The sequence below is a fragment of the Hemibagrus wyckioides genome, linkage group LG03 (genome assembly GCF_019097595.1).
Source record: "Hemibagrus wyckioides isolate EC202008001 linkage group LG03, SWU_Hwy_1.0, whole genome shotgun sequence".
NCBI classification, from domain to species: domain Eukaryota; kingdom Metazoa; phylum Chordata; class Actinopteri; order Siluriformes; family Bagridae; genus Hemibagrus; species Hemibagrus wyckioides.
The window spans coordinates 6,269,394-6,288,689 of record NC_080712.1 but is presented as its reverse complement, the minus strand read 5'-3'; the positions used below and the strand labels follow the sequence as shown (position 1 = coordinate 6,288,689).

The following is a 19,296-nucleotide window of genomic DNA, read 5'->3' as shown; positions in this document are numbered from 1 at the left end:
GACATCACATCACATGACATCACATGACATCACATCACATGACATCACATGACATCACATCACCTCACATCACATGACCTCACATCACCTCACATCACATCACCTCACATCACCTCACATCACCTCACATGACCTCACCTCACATCACATCACCTCACATCACCTCACATCACATCACCTCACCTCACATCACCTCACCTCACATCACATCACATCACATCACCTCACCTCACCTCACATCACCTCACCTCACCTCACCTCACATCACCTCACCTCACCTCACATCACCTCATATCACATCACATCACATCACCTCACATCACATCACATCACATCACCTCACCTCACCTCACCTCACCTCACCTCACCTCACCTCACCTCACCTCATATCACCTCATATCACCTCACATCACCTCACCTCACATCACATCACATCACATCACCTCACATCACATCACATCACCTCATATCACCTCACATCACCTCACCTCACATCACCTCACATCACCTCACATCACCTCACCTCACATCACCTCACATCACCTCACCTCACATCACCTCACATCACCTCACATCACATCACATCACATCACCTCACCTCACATCACATCACCTCACCTCACATCACCTCACATCACATCACCTCACATCACCTCACATCACCTCACATCACATCACCTCACCTCACATCACCTCACATCACCTCACCTCACCTCACATCACATCACATCACCTCACCTCACATGACATGACATGACATGACATGACATGACATCACATCACTCGACATCACTCGACATCACATGACATCACATGACATCACATCACATCACCTCACCTCACATCACATCACATCACATCACATCACATCACATCACCTCACATCACATCACCTCATATCACCTCACCTCACATCACCTCACATCACCTCACATCACCTCACCTCACATCACATCACCTCACATCACATCACATCACATCACATCACATCACATCACATCACATCACATCACATCACCTCACATCACCTCACCTCACCTCACCTCACATCACCTCACATCACCTCACCTCACATCACATCACATCACATCACATCACCTCACCTCACATCACATGACATCACATGGCATCACATGGCATCACTCGACATCACATGACATCACATGACATCACATGACATCACATCACATCACATGACATCACATCACCTCACATCACATGACCTCACATCACCTCACATCACCTCACATCACATCACCTCACATCACCTCACATCACCTCACATCACCTCACATCACATCACCTCACATCACATCACATCACATCACATCACATCACATCACATCACATCACATCACATCACCTCACCTCACCTCACATGACCTCACATCACCTCACATCACATGACCTCACATCACATCACCTCACATCACCTCACATCACCTCACCTCACATCACCTCACATCACATCACATCACATCACATCACATCACATCACCTCACATCACCTCACATCACCTCACCTCACCTCACCTCACCTCACCTCACCTCACCTCACCTCACATCACCTCACATCACCTCACATCACATCACCTCATATCACCTCACCTCACATCACATCACATCACCTCACCTCACCTTACATGACCTCACATCACCTCACATCACATGACCTCACATCACATCACCTCACATCACCTCACCTCACATCACATCACCTCACATCACATCACATCACATCACATCACCTCACCTCACATCACCTCACATCACCTCACATCACATCACATCACCTCATATCACCTCACATCACCTCACATCACCTCACATCACCTCACCTCACCTCACCTCACATCACCTCACATCACATCACATCACCTCACCTCAAATCACATCACCTCACATCACATCACCTCACATCACCTCACATCACATCACATCACCTCACCTCACCTCACCTCACCTCACCTCACATCACCTCACCTCACCTCACATCACATCACATCACCTCATCTCACCTCACCTCACATCACATCACATCACATCACCTCACCTCACATCACATGACCTCACATCACATGACCTCACATCACATCACATCACCTCACATCACCTCACATCACATCACCTCACCTCACATCACCTCACCTCACCTCACCTCACATCACCTCACATCACCTCACCACACCTCACCACACCACACAACCTCACCTTACCTCACCTCACCTCACATCACCTCACATCACCTCACCACACCTCACCTCACCTCACCTCACCTCACATCACATCACCTCACATCACCTCACATCACCTCACCTCACCTCACCTCACCTCACCTCACCACACCTCACATCACCTCACCTCACCTCAAATCACATCACCTCACATCACATCACCTCACATCACCTCACATCACCTCACATCACCTCACCTCACCTCACCTCACCTCACATCACCTCACATCACATCACATCACCTCACCTCACCTCACCTCACCTCACATCACCTCACCTCACCTCACATCACATCACCTCATATCACCTCACATCACCTCACATCACATCACATCACCTCACCTCACATCACATCACATCACATCACCTCACCTCACCTCACCTCACCTCACATCACCTCACATCACCTCACATCACATCACATCACATCACATCACCTCACATCACCTCACCTCACATCACCTCACATCACCTCACATCACCTCACCTCACCTCACATCACATCACATCACCTCACCTCACATCACCTCACATCACATCACCTCACATCACCTCACCTCACTCACCTCACATCACCTCACATCACATCACCTCATATCACCTCACTCACCTCACATCACCTCACATCACATGACGTCACATCACCTCACATCACATGACCTCACATCACATCACATCACATGACCTCACATCACATCACATCACCTCACATCACCTCACCTCACATCACCTCACTTCACCTCACCTCACATCACCTCACATCACATCACCTCACCTCACCTCACCTCACCTCACCTCACATCACCTCACCTCACCTCACCTCACCTCACCTCACATCACCTCACATCACATCACCTCACATATTAAATATAGCTGTAAAACAATGAATCTTTAAAAGTAATGAATGTTTGAATCTCAGCTTTCTGATGGAACGATTTCAGCTCTGTAGCTCTTTAGACTTTCACTGAATAATTATTCATTAAGATGACTGGAGAAACAAAAGCCAGGCCCTGGATGACAGCTCACTTGCTTTCGTTTGGTTTTGCTTGGGCTTGTTCGGTTTTGTTTAGTTTTGTCTGCTTTTGTTTGGTTTTGCATGGTTCTGGTTAGTTCCGTCTGCTTTCATATGCTTTTGTTTGGTTTCGTCTGCTTTTGTCTACTTTCGTTTGGTTTCGTTTGGCCTTGCTTGGTTCCATGAGCTTTTGTTTGGTTTTGTTCGGTCTCGTTTGGCTTCATTTGCTTTTGTTCGCTTTTGTTCACTTCTGCTTGATTTCGTCTAGTGTTGTTTGCTTTTCATTTGGTTCTGTTTGTTTGGCTGTGTCTAGCTCCGTTTGTTTCGGTTGGTCTCGTTCGCTACTGTTTATTTTCGTCTGCTTTCGTTTGCTTTCATTTGATTTTGCTTGTTTTTGTTCACTTTTGTATGGTTTCGTTTGCCTTCTTTTTGTTTTGCTCACTTTCATTTGGTTTCATTTGCTTTTGTTTGCTATCTTTTGTTTTTTTTTTTTTTTGCTTTTGTCTGGTTTAGTTTGGTTTTGCTTGCTTTTGTATGGTTTTGTTTGCTTTTGTTTGGTTTTGTTTAGTTTTGTTTGGTTTCATTTGCTTTTGTTTGTTTTCGTTTGGTTTTGTTTGTTTCTCGAGTGCTGGATTCGGTCTTTTGAAAGACATCTCTCGGTCTCCAGCCATCATGCATGCAGTGGGGTAGGATCATGAGCCGGGGAAATTCCTCAGCTAGTTAGCTAGTAGTGTGGAATGTAGATTTAATGTAGAATATGGAAATAGAAGTCATGTAGAGGTTTGAATCTGTTTAGTGTTTGATCCTCGTGTCAGTTTGTTTTACATCAAATGTGTGTAAAGTAGCTTTCAATCTCGTTCCATGCTGCGTTCAAATCCCTGAGGAATATGATTAAGTTCCATCCATATGTGTGTGTGTGTTTGTTTATGAGTGTGTGTGTATGTGTGTTTGTAAGAGTATGTGTGTGTGTGAGAGAGAGAGTGAGTGAGTGTGTGTGTGTGTGTGTGTGAGTATATGTGTGTGTGAGTGAGTATGTATGAGTGTGTGTGTGTGTGAGAGAGAAAGTGTGTGTATGTGTGTGTGTGTGTGTGTGTATGTCCTTCTTCCTGCAGTGTTATGATCGCTCCTCAGTTCCTCCCTCTGATTGACAGGAATGTGTTAAACCTCTCCTCACCTCTGGCTCTGTGTTCTTCTCCCCCACTGACCCACATCTCACAGCATCGTTAGCCTCCAGCTGGTGTATTTAGGACTCGGGCGAATGGAAAGCGACGTGATTACGAGCTGCTAAACTTTGTAGCCATCATAAGAAGTTGTACAGGGTTATTTATTTCACTTTCACTCCTGCTTTCTGTCAGCGCTGCCAGAGCTCAGCTAGGCAAAGCTAGGATAAAGAGGAACCTGTGACCAGCCTGTGCTGACGAGGCATGCTGCCTCACTGATGAGGTCTGGTGCCTCAAATAACACTACATGCCATCTTTTAAAGATTATAACAAGAAAGAATATAGTGTTACTCAAACTGAGAGTTGTGATCTATAGCAACAACTCATACAGGGACCTGATCTGTGTCCCAAATGGCGTACTACTCACTTACACTACACACTACTCACATACACTATCTACACTCTAATTCATTTCTATAGTAACAACTCATACAGGTACCTGAGCTGCATCCCAAATGGCATACTACTCACTTACACTACTCACTTTCACTACACACTGCTCACTTACACTACTTACACTCTAATACCTTATCAATTCTATAGCACCAGCACATGCAAGGACTTGGGCTGTGTCCCAAATGACACACATGAATAGATAAATGCATTTACACTATGCACTATGTACTTTAGCATCTAGTTTCTGAATATTAGACGGGCGGTATCACTTCAAATAAATACAAATGTTGAAAAATTCATCTTATTTTATTTATTAATGACTAAACTGGAGAAAAAGCCATTTCTCAGTGGAGATTTTCTCTGAGTTTGTTTTGAAATCTTGCCCGTGTTGAAAAACCTACTTTGCCACTTTTACCTTTGACACCAGAGAAAAACACCACCTCCTTGCGGAAAACTTCACCACGTCCACGTTTATAAGTTTGTTTACACGAAACATCCGTGTGAGTGGTTACCATAGCAACGTAAAGGTATTATCAGAGCCGCAGTTAATTGGAGTAAATTCATCTAGAACCTATTAATACATTCCTCCATTCTGATAATCACAGGTTTCTAGATGTTGGAGAAATCCTTGTAGAAAAATGGAAAGATGTCTGAACATCTGTTCATGCCATTTGCTTGATTTCTGAAGTCTCTGACACGGATAATGAATCGAGACGCTGGCGTAAGTACACCCCTGACATGCGCTGTTAATTGTTGTCATCTGTTAATGACTAACGCTCGATACGATCTCAATTAGTACACTGCTTCGTCGCATATGCACAATCGCTTCCTACTGCTTTCTGAAAATAAGAGATTTCTATTATTGGAAAGTGAAGCGCGTGTGTTTAAGTAATCTGATAAAGCTGTGTTCGTGTTTAACTCGTTCAGCAAAGACGGATCTTTAAGACTCGGGAGACTCGGGAGGCTGTATTTTATCGATTACGTTTAATTAGCGCCGCAGAGACGCGAGATGCTGAAGATCTCGGACTGAACTAGGCTACAGACGGCTGCAGGATCTCCAGCAGAAACCTCTTCTGACTCTGACGCACATCCACTGGAAGTCCTTTATCTTTTGACCCGCTGCCAGTGCTGAATATTTGGAACTCGGGAGACATTGAAAATGTTTGACTTGTGTGACTGGACAGGAAGTGTCAGAGAAAACAGATGACTTTTATTTATTTTAAATCCTACATTTATACATTTGTTTAGACTGGTATATAATAATAATCCACTGTATTAATATAAAATATTTATTTACTTATTTATTTATTTATTTATTTTAATTTAAATCCTGCATTTATACATTTGTTTAGCTTGGTATATAATAATATATACTGTATATCATAACCTATCATTTGTTCCACTGTATTAATATAAAATATTTATTTATGTATTTATTTATTTATTTATTTATTTATTTATTTAAATTAAAATCCTGCATTTTTACATTTGTTTAGATTGGTATATAATAATATATACTGTATATCATAACCTATCATTTGTTCCACTGTATTAATATAAAATATTTATTTATTTGAAATCTTGCATTTATACATTTGTTTAGATTGTTATATAATAATATATACTGTATTTCATAACCTATCATTTTTTTCACTGTATTAATATGAAATAAATAAATATCTATTTATTTATTCATATCTCTCTACCCACCACAGCACTGTTGAAATCTCAATCCTGATTGGTCAGAAGGGCTCTCGAAAAACTTTTGAAATGCAAAATCAAATCTATATTGCTCTAATGTCCTATCGTTGCTATAGCAACAAATCATATCGGGACTTGATCTGCGTCCCGAATGATGTACTACGCACTACTCACTTACACTATGCACTATGTACTCTAGGGTCTAGTGCATGAAGGCTAGTATCGCCTCAAAGTAGTACACTAACTAACTAAGTGGTAAATGATACAAATCAAACACATAAAACTGTGACACAGCTAGCTTTAGCAGAATGGAGCAAATTCTTGTTGAAAATTAAATGAGAATACATACGGAAGTTAATTTAAAGACATCTGTAAGATGTCTCGTCCACCTGAGTGTCGTAGAACATAAATTAAAATGTTTTCTCCCCCCAGCGTTAGCACCTGGTAGCCCCGCCCCCTTTCTACTACGTAAGAAAAGCTGCGAGCGTTAAGTGCGTCCAACATTCCACACTTCATTTTTTTGGTTGAATAAAAGTGAATCATCACAATATTTCTACTTCTTTTTGAATTTCCACACTATTAATACTACACAGTAGCACAAAATAATGCACAAGTATGTGATTTGGGACACACCGACATTACATTAAGATAAATGAATTGAGTTTATTCATTGTATCATTGGGAGAGAGAGAGAGAGAGAGAGAGAGAGAGAAATGAAATATGACGGGGACACAGACAAAGACTTTATTTTTTCCCTCTTTCATTTCTACATTGCTTCTTTGGCAATACTGTATGTAAACAATCATGCCAATAAAGTGCTTTGAAAGTGAAATTGAAAATTTGAGAGAGAGAGAAAGAGAGAGAGAGAGAGAGGGAGGGAGGGAGAGAGAGAGAGAGAGAGAGAGAGAGAGAGAGAGAGAGAGAGATAAAGCATGAAAGAAAAAGCAAGATAAAAGAGGAAAGTGAGAGAGGGAGATAATAGAAGACAGAGGGGTTTAAGAGGACAGAGACAGAGAGAGAGACAGAGAAACAGAGGCAGGGAGAGAGAGGAAAAAAGAGAGAGGTGAATAAATGAGAACAAAGGGAAGGATGAGGAGGTTAAGAGGACAGAGAAAGAGAGAGAGAGAGAGAGAGAGAGAGAGAGAGAGATAGAAAAAGCAGGATAAAAGAGAAGAGAGAGAGAGAGAGAGAGAGGGAACAGAAGAAGACAGAGGGGTTTAAGAGAAATTTGCAATAAATGGATAAAAGATATGAAGCGACATTTTTAATAACATTAGGACCAGCAGGCAGAGGAAACTAATCAGCCTCATGGTGGAAACTCCACTCAGATCTCAGCACTCCATCCGCCTGCATGACGGCCGCCACCAGGGGGCGAATATTTAGTCCTTTAATATCCTGAGGCCGAGTGTGTGTCTGGGCTAGGTTCCTCTCATGAGCTCTTCTCTGGAAACAGCTGACAGGATGAATGTTTGTGTAACATTAGAGTTTGTTAAGATTACTGATATCCTTCAGGTGAAAGAATCTGATACGAGCTGTTAACATTCCTGACGGTGAACCATGAAAAAAAAAACAAACAGGAAAGAGACAACTGTCAATTCCAGCGGCTAATCACGTCCAGGGCAGTTAGCCTGAATGGCCAAGTCATGCTCGCTCGGACCTCGTGAACCTCATGAACCTCCTCCTCTCCTCCTTTCCTTTCCTTTCCTCTCATCCTCTCCTCTCCTTTTCTTTCCTTTCCTTCTCTCCTCCTTTCTTCTCCTCTCCTCTCCTTGCCTCTCCTTTTGTCCTCCTCTCTCCTCTCCTCTCCTCTCCTCTCGTCCTCTCCTCTCCTCTCCTCTCCTCTCCTCTCCTCTCCTCTCCTCTCTTTCTCTCCCTCCACACACTCCTGTTTGAGGGAAGTGAAGAGGAAAAGCAGCATTTGGAGCGCAGCCTGGATCTTGGCTGGATTTTATTAACTACAGCAGGACTCTCTGGAAGAGCTTCAGAGGATCATTCTTCCTTCCTTTCTTTATTCCTTTCTTTCTCCCTCACTCACTCCCTTCCTCCCTTCCTTCCTTATTCACTTTCTTCCATCCTGACCTACTTGCTTACTCACTTGCTCGCTTTCTTCCTTCCTTATTTACATTCTCCTTCCATCCTTCCATCCCATCCTTCATCTTCTTCGCTTTCTTCCTCTCTTAACTTTTCTGTACCTCATTTACTTTCCTCCTTCATTTTTTTTTATCTCACTTAGTCACTTCTTCCTTCATTTCCTTTCTTCTGTATTTATGGCCTTTCTTCCTTCCTCACATTTCTACTCACTCACTCACTCTCTCGCTGCCTACCTCCCTCCCTCCCTCCCTCCCTCCCTCACTCCCTCACTCACTCACTCACTCCCTACCTCCCTCACTCACTCACTCACTCACTCACTCACTCACTCACTCACTCACTCACTCACTCCCTACCTCCCTCACTCACTCACTCACTCTCTCACGCCCTACCTCCCTCACTCACTCACTCACTCTCTCACGCCCTACCTCCCTCACTCACTCCCTACCTCCCTCCCTCCCTCCCTCACTCACTCACTCACTCACTCCCTACCTCCCTCCCTCCCTCACTCACTCACTCACTCACTCACTCACTCACTCACTCCCTACCTCCCTCACTCACTCACTCACTCACTCACTCACTCACTCACTCACTCACTCCCTACCTCCCTCACTCACTCACTCACTCACTCACTCACTCACTCACTCACTCCCTACCTCCCTCACTCACTCACTCACTCTCTCACGCCCTACCTCCCTCACTCACTCACTCACTCTCTCACGCCCTACCTCCCTCACTCACTCCCTACCTCCCTCCCTCCCTCACTCACTCACTCACTCACTCACTCACTCCCTACCTCCCTCACTCACTCACTCACTCACTCACTCACTCACTCACTCACTCACTCCCTACCTCCCTCAATCACTCACTCACTCACTCTCTCACGCCCTACCTCCCTCACTCACTCACTCACTCACTCACTCCCTACCTCAATCACTCACTCACTCACTCACTCTCTCACGCCCTACCTCCCTCACTCACTCACTCACTCACTCTCTCACGCCCTACCTCAATCACTCACTCACTCACTCACTCTCTCACGCCCTACCTCAATCACTCACTCACTCTCTCACTCTCTCACGCCCTACCTCAATCACTCACTCACTCACTCACTCTCTCACGCCCTACCTCCCTCACTCACTCACTCCCTACCTCCCTCCCTCCCTCCCTCACTCACTCACTCACTCACTCACTCACTCCCTACCTCCCTCAATCACTCACTCACTCACTCTCTCACGCCCTACCTCCCTCACTCACTCACTCACTCACTCCCTACCTCAATCACTCACTCACTCACTCACTCTCTCACGCCCTACCTCCCTCACTCACTCACTCACTCTCTCACTCTCTCACGCCCTACCTCAATCACTCACTCACTCACTCACTCTCTCACTCCCTACCTCAATCACTCACTCACTCACTCACTCTCTCACGCCCTACCTCCCTCACTCACTCACTCACTCACTCACTCACTCACTCACTCACTCACTCACTCCCTACCTCCCTCAATCACTCACTCACTCACTCACTCTCTCACGCCCTACCTCCCTCACTCACTCACTCACTCTCTCACTCTCTCACGCCCTACCTCCCTCCCTCCCTCACTCACTCACTCACTCACTCTCTCACGCCCTACCTCCCTCACTCACTCACTCACTCACTCACTCACTCACTCCCTACCTCCCTCACTCACTCACTCACTCACTCACTCTCTCACTCACTCACTCACTCACTCACTCTCTCACGCCCTACCTCCCTCACTCACTCACTCACTCACTCACTCTCTCACTCTCTCGCTGCCTACCTCCCTCCCTCACTCACTCACTCACTCTCTCGCTGCCTACCTCCCTCACTTACTCACTCACTCACTCTCTCGCTGCCTACCTCCCTCCCTCCCTCCCTCCCTCCCTACCTCCCTCACTCACTCACTCACTCACTCCCTACCTCCCTCCCTCACTCACTCACTCACTCACTCACTCACTCACTCACTCACTCACTCTCTCATGCCCTACCTCCCTCACTCACTCCCTACCTCCCTCCCTCACTCACTCACTCACTCACTCACTCACTCACTCACTCTCTCATGCCCTACCTCCCTCACTCACTCCCTACCTCCCTCCCTCCCTCCCTCACTCCCTACCTCCCTCCCTCACTCACTCACTCTCTCACGCCCTACCTCCCTCACTCACTCACTCACTCACTCTCTCACGCCCTACCTCCCTCACTCACTCACTCACTCACTCTCTCACGCCCTACCTCCCTCACTCACTCACTCACTCTCTCACTCTCTCACACCCTACCTCCCTCACTCACTCACTCACTCACTCACTCACTCTCTCACTCTCTCACACCCTACCTCCCTCACTCACTCACTCACTCACTCTCTCACGCCCTACCTCCCTCACTCACTCCCTACCTCCCTCCCTCACTCACTCACTCACTCACTCACTCCCTACCTCCCTCACTCACTCACTCAGTCACTCACTCTCTCACGCCCTACCTCCCTCACTCACTCACTCTCTCACTCACTCACTCACTCACTCTCTCACGCCCTCCCTCCCTCCCTCACTCACTCACTCACTCACTCACTCTCTCACGCCCTACCTCCCTCACTCACTCACTCACTCTCTCACGCCCTACCTCCCTCACTCACTCACTCACTCTCTCGCTCCCTACCTCCCTCCCTCCCTCCCTCACTCACTCTCTCACGCCCTACCTCACTCACTCACTCACTCACTCTCTCGCTCCCTACCTCCCTCCCTCCCTCCCTCCCTCCCTCCCTCACTCACTCTCTCACGCCCTACCTCACTCACTCACTCACTCACTCACTCTCTCGCTCCCTACCTCCCTCCCTCCCTCCCTCCCTCACTCACTCACTCTCTCACGCCCTACCTCCCTCACTCACTCACTCACTCTCTCGCTCCCTACCTCCCTCCCTCCCTCCCTCCCTCACTCACTCTCTCACGCCCTACCTCACTCACTCACTCACTCTCTCACGCCCTACCTCCCTCCCTCACTCACTCACTCACTCTCTCACGCCCTACCTCCCTCCCTCACTCACTCACTCACTCACTCACTCTCTCACTCACTCACTCACTCACTCACTCACTCTCTCACGCCCTACCTCCCTCACTCACTCACTCACTCTCTCACGCCCTACCTCCCTCACTCACTCACTCACTCTCTCAAGCCCTACCTCCCTCACTCACTCACTCACTCACTCACTCTCTCGCTCCCTACCTCCCTCCCTCCCTCCCTCCCTCCCTCACTCACTCACTCACTCACTCTCTCACGCCCTACCTCCCTCACTCACTCACTCACTCTCTCACGCCCTACCTCCCTCACTCACTCACTCACTCACTCACTCTCTCACGCCCTACCTCCCTCACTCACTCACTCACTCACTCTCTCACGCCCTACCTCCCTCACTCACTCACTCACTCTCTCACTCACTCACTCACTCACTCACTCTCTCGCTCCCTACCTCCCTCCCTCCCTCACTCACTCACTCACTCACTCCCTACCTCCCTCCCTCACTCACTCACTCACTCACTCACTCTCTCACGCCCTACCTCCCTCACTCACTCACTCACTCTCTCGCTCGCTCCCTCCCTCCCTCACTCACTAACTCACTCACTAACTCACTCACTCACTCACTCACTCACTCTCGCTCCCTACCTCTCTCCCTCCCTCGCTCACTCACTCACTCACTTACTCACTCACTTTCCTCTTTCATTCCTTCTATCTATTTATTTCCTTACTCATTGATGCACTTCATTCTTTCCTTTATCTCCTTTGAGATGCGTAGCTCTCACCCTTTCATCAGTAGATCACAAAATCCGCAGCCATCAGAGACTCTGAGTCTAGGACGCAAAGCTATACTCTCTGGGTGGGCGGGGCTTTTCTATCTCCTGTGTCAATCACAGCGACACGAGCCAATCGTGTGGGTCTTTGAGCTCACGTATGCGGAAGATGGTGAACATCACGTGTGCCAGCTTTCATCCTGGCTAGTGTTTGTGTGTGTGACTGCTAGTGTTACAAACTCTGTTTATAGTGCATTATTCTGCTAGGTTTATAATGCATTATAGCATTTTCTGAATGAAATCACAGCATGCTAGAATCGTAGCAATGTTTCTGTGGTCACTTGTGCAGAAACCATTTATTATTGGTTGTGTGTAAGCAACAGGTTGTGTGTAAGCAACCGCTTTATACACCTCTCTCAGCCCAGTCTCGCTCTGCATCCAGGACGCAAACATCTCCCCAAACGTCATGACCTCTGCTCTGTGTGAATCCTGACTGTGACCCTGGCAGTAAAACACATTTACTCTGAAACAAAGCTACTGTATTTCCCTGGAGCGTGTTTCCTGTTCAAATAGTGAACCTGCTAGCACTTTGGGGTTTTTTTTCATGCCGTGACAGCATGACAGAGTTGTAAAACCGGTACGCTCGGCTCCTGAACCCACTGACCGCGCTCGTGTTTGTGAGCGTGGCTCGACATTGGAAGACGGGATTTACCGGTTTCATTGAAATGATTTCTCTCCCCTGCTATCTACACACACGCAGATACGTTGCAGGGATGAAGGACGGCGATGACACGCTCTGATTCACGCCGCAGTATGTGTGTGTGTGTGTGTTTCTGAGGGTCCTGCCACTTGGAAGGAAGTTTCTTCTTCTCTTTCTGTAAATGCAGTGTGATGAAAGCCAATTACAGGCAGCGTGTTTCACATGGCTGAGAAGTGATCGCTCTCCTCCGAGCATGTCCAGCTGCTTCGTGATAAGAAATGTTATGTATAAAAAAATTTTCTACATAAATAAAAAAAATTACATTTATATATGTATAAGTATGTATATATAATAAGTGCATTTGTATATCCATAGAAATTAGGGAGCATTTATTTATTTTCAAATTGATTTAATTTATTTAAATGTAATTAATTTTTCCAAAATATCTAAAATATATTTTACATACTTTTTTTTTTTAACAAATGTTGGGTTTCACTTATTAATTCATTCTAAACCAAAATAATAAACTAAGACATGGTCTATTAATTAATATGTTATTTTCCATATATATTATATTTTATTATTTATATTATTTATAGAAAATGACCTGTTTTTACACATTTTTAAATTCTATCATTTTTTTATTTATAGAAAATAACCTATCAATCAATGTGAATTAATAAAGCAGTTCATGAAAAAAACAACAACATGGTGGTATGTTTGTTTTTAATAACATTCCTCTAATACCACAGCCTGGTATTTTCTTTTTTTGTGTTTGTTTTTCTGGGTGTGAGAAAGTATGTATTCTTCTTCCTCCTCCTCTTCTTCTTCTTCTTTTTTTATTACTATTTTTTTATTTAATATTTTATCATTTATTTATATATGTATTATATAAATTAAATATATTTTACAATATTTAATTAATTACTGATATATTGCAATTATTTTTTTCTTGTGTTTTTTTTTTTTAACGTTGTAGAACGAGCTTGTTCCTCTCGTCTGCAGTTAATCAGATGAAAAAATGCAGCGTATCCCGTTACTGAGAAACCGTGAAGCGCCGCAGCGGAAAACTTTCAAAGAACAGATCCACACCTCACTGTTACAAAGCACTGACACTCTTTCCGTTCTTATCTGCTTTAGTCCATGTTAAGAGTGTTTAGTGGCAAAAAAAATTATAAGTATCAAACCAAAGTGTTGTGAAGCCGTACTGATGATGCTGACATGCTACTGCAGTGGAGCTGTTACTCCTTCCTCCATAGTGTGAATGTGTATCTACATATACACACATTCAGGTGATTCATCCCATACACACACACACACACTCTCACACACACACTCACCCGTGCTGAGGAGCAGCAGGACCTTCATGGCCAGGAACTCCTCGTAGCTGAGCTGCAGACGGACAAACTCCTGACTGACCTGCTTCATGCTCACACACAGATCGTACATGGCCGACTGGTGCATGCGCTCCCTTGAGAAAAGAAAAGAGATAGAGAGAAGTGTTAAAAAAGCAGTAGAGCCCAATGCAGCAGGTACGAAACATCCTACACTGCAGTGCTATCAGAAATCTCTGCCTTCTTTAGTGTTATAAAATGATACAGAACCTAAAAAGCTAAGATGAGGGAAATATCACACAAACACACACACACACACACACACACACCGGTCAATTAGAGCATCGCTGCGTCTTCTTTAAAGATTCTTATTAGTACAAAAAAATATGTAAATGTCTAAAAATAAGCCGTGTTTTTAAGCAGAAGTGGATCATGTGATGCTGGGAAAACTGCATTGTGCTGCTTGTTTCTGTTCACGTCAGTCTCTTGTCAATCATTTTTAAAAAACATCTCACTCCATCTCAGTCCGAACCTCACAAGCTCACAGCAGAGCCGGATAATTCTCCTGTCAGCAGAAAGCTTAAAAAAAAAAAACACAGTACAACATTTTTACGTTGTGATTTTATTTTCTTATGAGGAGGCCTGGGGTTCAGTCGGCATTCCAGGTGTTCACGTGATAACAGGAAATTTCTTGTATTGTAGACATTCCACACTTAATGCACATTCTTTCATACGTTAAAAACGACGTAATTATAAGCAGACTGTGGTGCTATAAGGGGAATAACACACCCTCATGCTGTTATGTCAAAAATAATACACTGTAAGGTGATAACAGTGTCATAACCCTGCAGCATGTAATGTTTCCATATAACACGGGCTGAAGTGTGATATTTCTTACTTATGTATTAATTAACATCAGAGACATTATGGAGTCATAAATTATACATATACAAACATGTATGAAAGATAATAATAATATATTTAAAAAAAATTAAATACATAGAATTCAATTCCTACTTGGTTACTTAGTGTATTTATTTATTTATTATAATAATAATAATAATAATAATAATAATAATAATAATAATAATAATTATTATTATTATTATTAATTGTTTATTTTTTATTTTTTGTATACTTTTCTTGAAACTGGAATTTATGTATTTTCTTATTTATGTTAATTAAACAACATAATTTATTATTTATAATAATAATAATAATAATAATAATAATAATAATAATAATAATAATAATAATAATAATAATAATTATTATTATTATTATTATTATTATTATTATTATTATTATTAATAATAATAATATTATTTATTTTTATTTTGTGTGTAATTTTCTTGAAGCTGGGATTTCAGTATTTTCTTATTATATGTTAATTAAACAACATCCCATACATAATTTATATATTTAATAAAATGCAGTGTTAATATGTAAATGTTCTAGAGAAAGCTGTAGTTTGTTTTCGGGTTAGATTGTTGATCTATCATCTAGATTCGCTTATCTCACATTACGATCCTGCTTAGAATTTCCCTTCAACACCTACCAGACAGATATGTTGATATCAAATATGTTCGGCTTGTGTAACACCAGAAACCTACAACACATCATTGCAGTCGTGCACACAGAGCTGTGCAGGATACAGATGTACACAAACACAAATCACCACATTCAAGCCGAGGCTCCGTATCACCTTAAAAAGGCACGGAGAGCCGCACTGTACTACAAAACAATCGGGTGAGCTAATAACCACCCGCACGAGCAAATCGTATCTCACCGAGCCAGCTCAACACATTTATGAGTGTGAGAAAATACGTTTTTAAAAAAAGGCAATAGAGACAAAGGAAAAAAGGAGAAGGTGAGGGAAATGTGCAGGCCAGATGAAGCCGGAGGGAGTTTATGGGTTTTGGAAGTCGCTGCGCTTTTAAATCAGAGTCATGTTGACAAAAAATAATCAAAGGCTGGACTTGAATAAAAAAAAAAGAAAAAAAAAAGTCCAAACTCTGACTGTGTGAGAATGTTTTTTTTTTTATTTCTATCTAGAACCAAATGTCCCCACAAGTACAGGAATATCTGGAGGTTTAAAACTTTCAGGTTTGCTTAGCATTATGTGTATTAATTAATATGTCAATGAAAGTCCTTAGACCTTAAGAATAATATGTGTGTGTGTGTGTGTGTGTGTGTGTGTGTGTGTTTATAGGGGGTTATTGAAACCCATCTGCTGTGTATGACTAAAGCCTTTATTACATGCAGCATGCCTCTGAAGCTTTTCACTCATCCAAGTCACTGAATTTTCAAGCTATGTGGCTGTTAAACACTGGTCATTTTCTCCTTTCATATCCTGACCCTTTATTCCCACACACAGAAAAAAGGAAGTGCAAAGTCAGGGAAGAAGGATCGGCGTCATAACCGGGAGTTGGTGGTTATGGTTACGGGCGTCGTTCAAGGACAAAAGGCAGGACAGTGCCAGTGTTTTGGGGGTTGAACTTGAACTGTACTACAAACAGCCTAAAAAAAGGATACGGGGGATTTGAACTTTTTAGAGCTTTAACCCTGAGAGTGAGTCAGCTGTCAGATGTTTTATTGCATGCACAAGCTTTTATGAGGGGTTAAAGGTCTTGCTCAGGATCTATATTTACGGCCTTCTGATCAGAAACTTCACCTCTATACGCCAAACCGCTCGGACAAACCGAAAATGTTTAGATGCCACGCTGACCCAAACCACACACTATTGTTTTCTTCATCAGACAACTGGTTAAAGGGAGAAAAAAAAGCAAAAAGAGGGAAACCCCGGCCCTGTGTGTTGTGAGAATACAGACAAGCCCAGAAGGATGAAAGCTCTGCTGCACTCAGCAGCGGGGAGTAGAATAAGATTGTGGGTTTGCATTTATACATATTATTGTTTTTCTATTGATCTATCGATTTATTGATTTAAGCAGATCAGGGCTAAAGGCTTCGCTCAAGAGAAGATGGAGAACCTGGAGACCAAACAGCCTAGTGAGGTGAAAGTTCTCAGCTTCCTATAGCATACACACACGTGATCAGGAAATTGTAGGATTCTCCAGACAGACAAGCTGAAAAACTGTTACTGGTCCATCCATCCATCCATCCATCCATCTATCCATCCACCTACCCAATCAACCACCCATCCACCAACCTATCCACCGACCTATCCACCCATCCATCCATCCATCCATCCATCCACCTACCCAATCAATCCATCCATCCATCCATCCATACACCCAATCACCCTCCCACCCAACCACCCACCCATCCATCCATCCATCCATCCATACACCCAATCACCCTCCCACATATCCATCCACCCACCCACCGACCGACCCATCCACCCACCCATCCATCCATCCACCCACCTACCCAATCAATCCACCTACCCACCCATCCACCTACCCATCCATCCATCCATCCATACACCTAATCAACCCCCCACCCACCCATCCATCCACTCATCCATGGACCCATCCACCAATCCATCCATCCATCCACCTACCCAATCACCCACCCATCCATCCATCCATACACCCAATCACCCTCCCACCCATCCATCCACCCATCCATCCATTCTAACAACTCATACAATACTATAATCTCTTTCTTTCTTTCTTTCTTTCTTTCTTTCCTCACTCAAGAGAACAACACTGCTGGGAGCTACTGGGATTCGAACTCACAACCTACCAAGCCGTAGTCTGGAGTTTGCTCATTTAAGAAGAAGTAGAAAAAGATTTGTCAGATATACATCACAGTATAGCGAATTTTGTTACTTTAGCCTGTTGATCAAACCAATATTCAGTGTTCAACTTCATTCTAAAATATTCGACGGACATCATACATTTATGGATATTTAGCAGACACCCTTATCCAGAGCGACTTACATTTTATTTCATTTCTTACAGCTGAGCAATTGAAAATTATGGGCTTTGCTCAGAGTCCCAGTAGTGACAGCTTGGTGGACATGGGATTCGAACTCACAACCTTCCAATAAGGAAAGAGCAGTAAAAATGCTTCCTGAAGACAGTAAATGTCAACTAGATGGAAGGTAAAGCATCCTGATTTATAATACAATCCCAGAGATGTTTCACGTGTCATCCAAAAGCATTAAACGTCAGTAGAACACTGGAAAAATGGAAATGGAAAAAACATGGCGCAATGGAAAAGACTTCCAGAAAAATTTAGAACCAGTCGTCCGACACCTTAACCATTAAGCTATCACATGGAGTTTGCCCTTTAAAATCAGCATCATAGCTGAGAACAAAATGTTATAACTTTATCCTAGTTAAAGATGCAATGGATTTGTAGTCTATCCCAACAATAAGTGACCCAAGAGTACTATAATGATCAATGGACCTATTGTGAAATGGGAGAACCTGGAGACCAAACAGCCTAGTGAGGTGAAAGTTCTCAGCTTCCTGTAGCATATACACACACCTGATCAGGAAATTGTAGGATTCTCCAGACAGACAAGCTGAAAAACTGTTACTGGTCCATCCATCCATCCATCCATCCATCCATCCATCCATTTATCTACTAATTAATCCATCCGTCCGTCCGTCCGTCCGTCCATCCATCCATCCATCCAACAACACATACAACACTAAAATCTTTCTTTCTTTCTTTCTTTTCATCCATCCACCCACACATCCATCCACCCCCCCACCCACCCATCTACATCCAGACAGACAAGCCGAAAAACTTTCTAGATTCTTTTGGAAGTCTTTTCCATTGCGCCATGTTCTTTCCATTGCGCTGTGTTCCACTGAGGTTTAATGCTTTTGGAT

The 19,296-nt window shown here is 43.7% G+C and overlaps 1 protein-coding gene across 1 annotated transcript in view; it reads right to left on the bottom strand.

The window, feature by feature from the left end:
* The window catches only part of nr3c2 (nuclear receptor subfamily 3, group C, member 2), a 135,830-nt gene that overhangs the window by 12,418 nt on the left and 104,116 nt on the right, over positions 1-19,296 (bottom strand). The window contains exon 7 of the mRNA XM_058378561.1: positions 14,495-14,625. Coding sequence (XP_058234544.1) covers positions 14,495-14,625 — 131 coding nt within the window. The remainder of the gene's footprint in view (positions 1-14,494; positions 14,626-19,296) is intronic.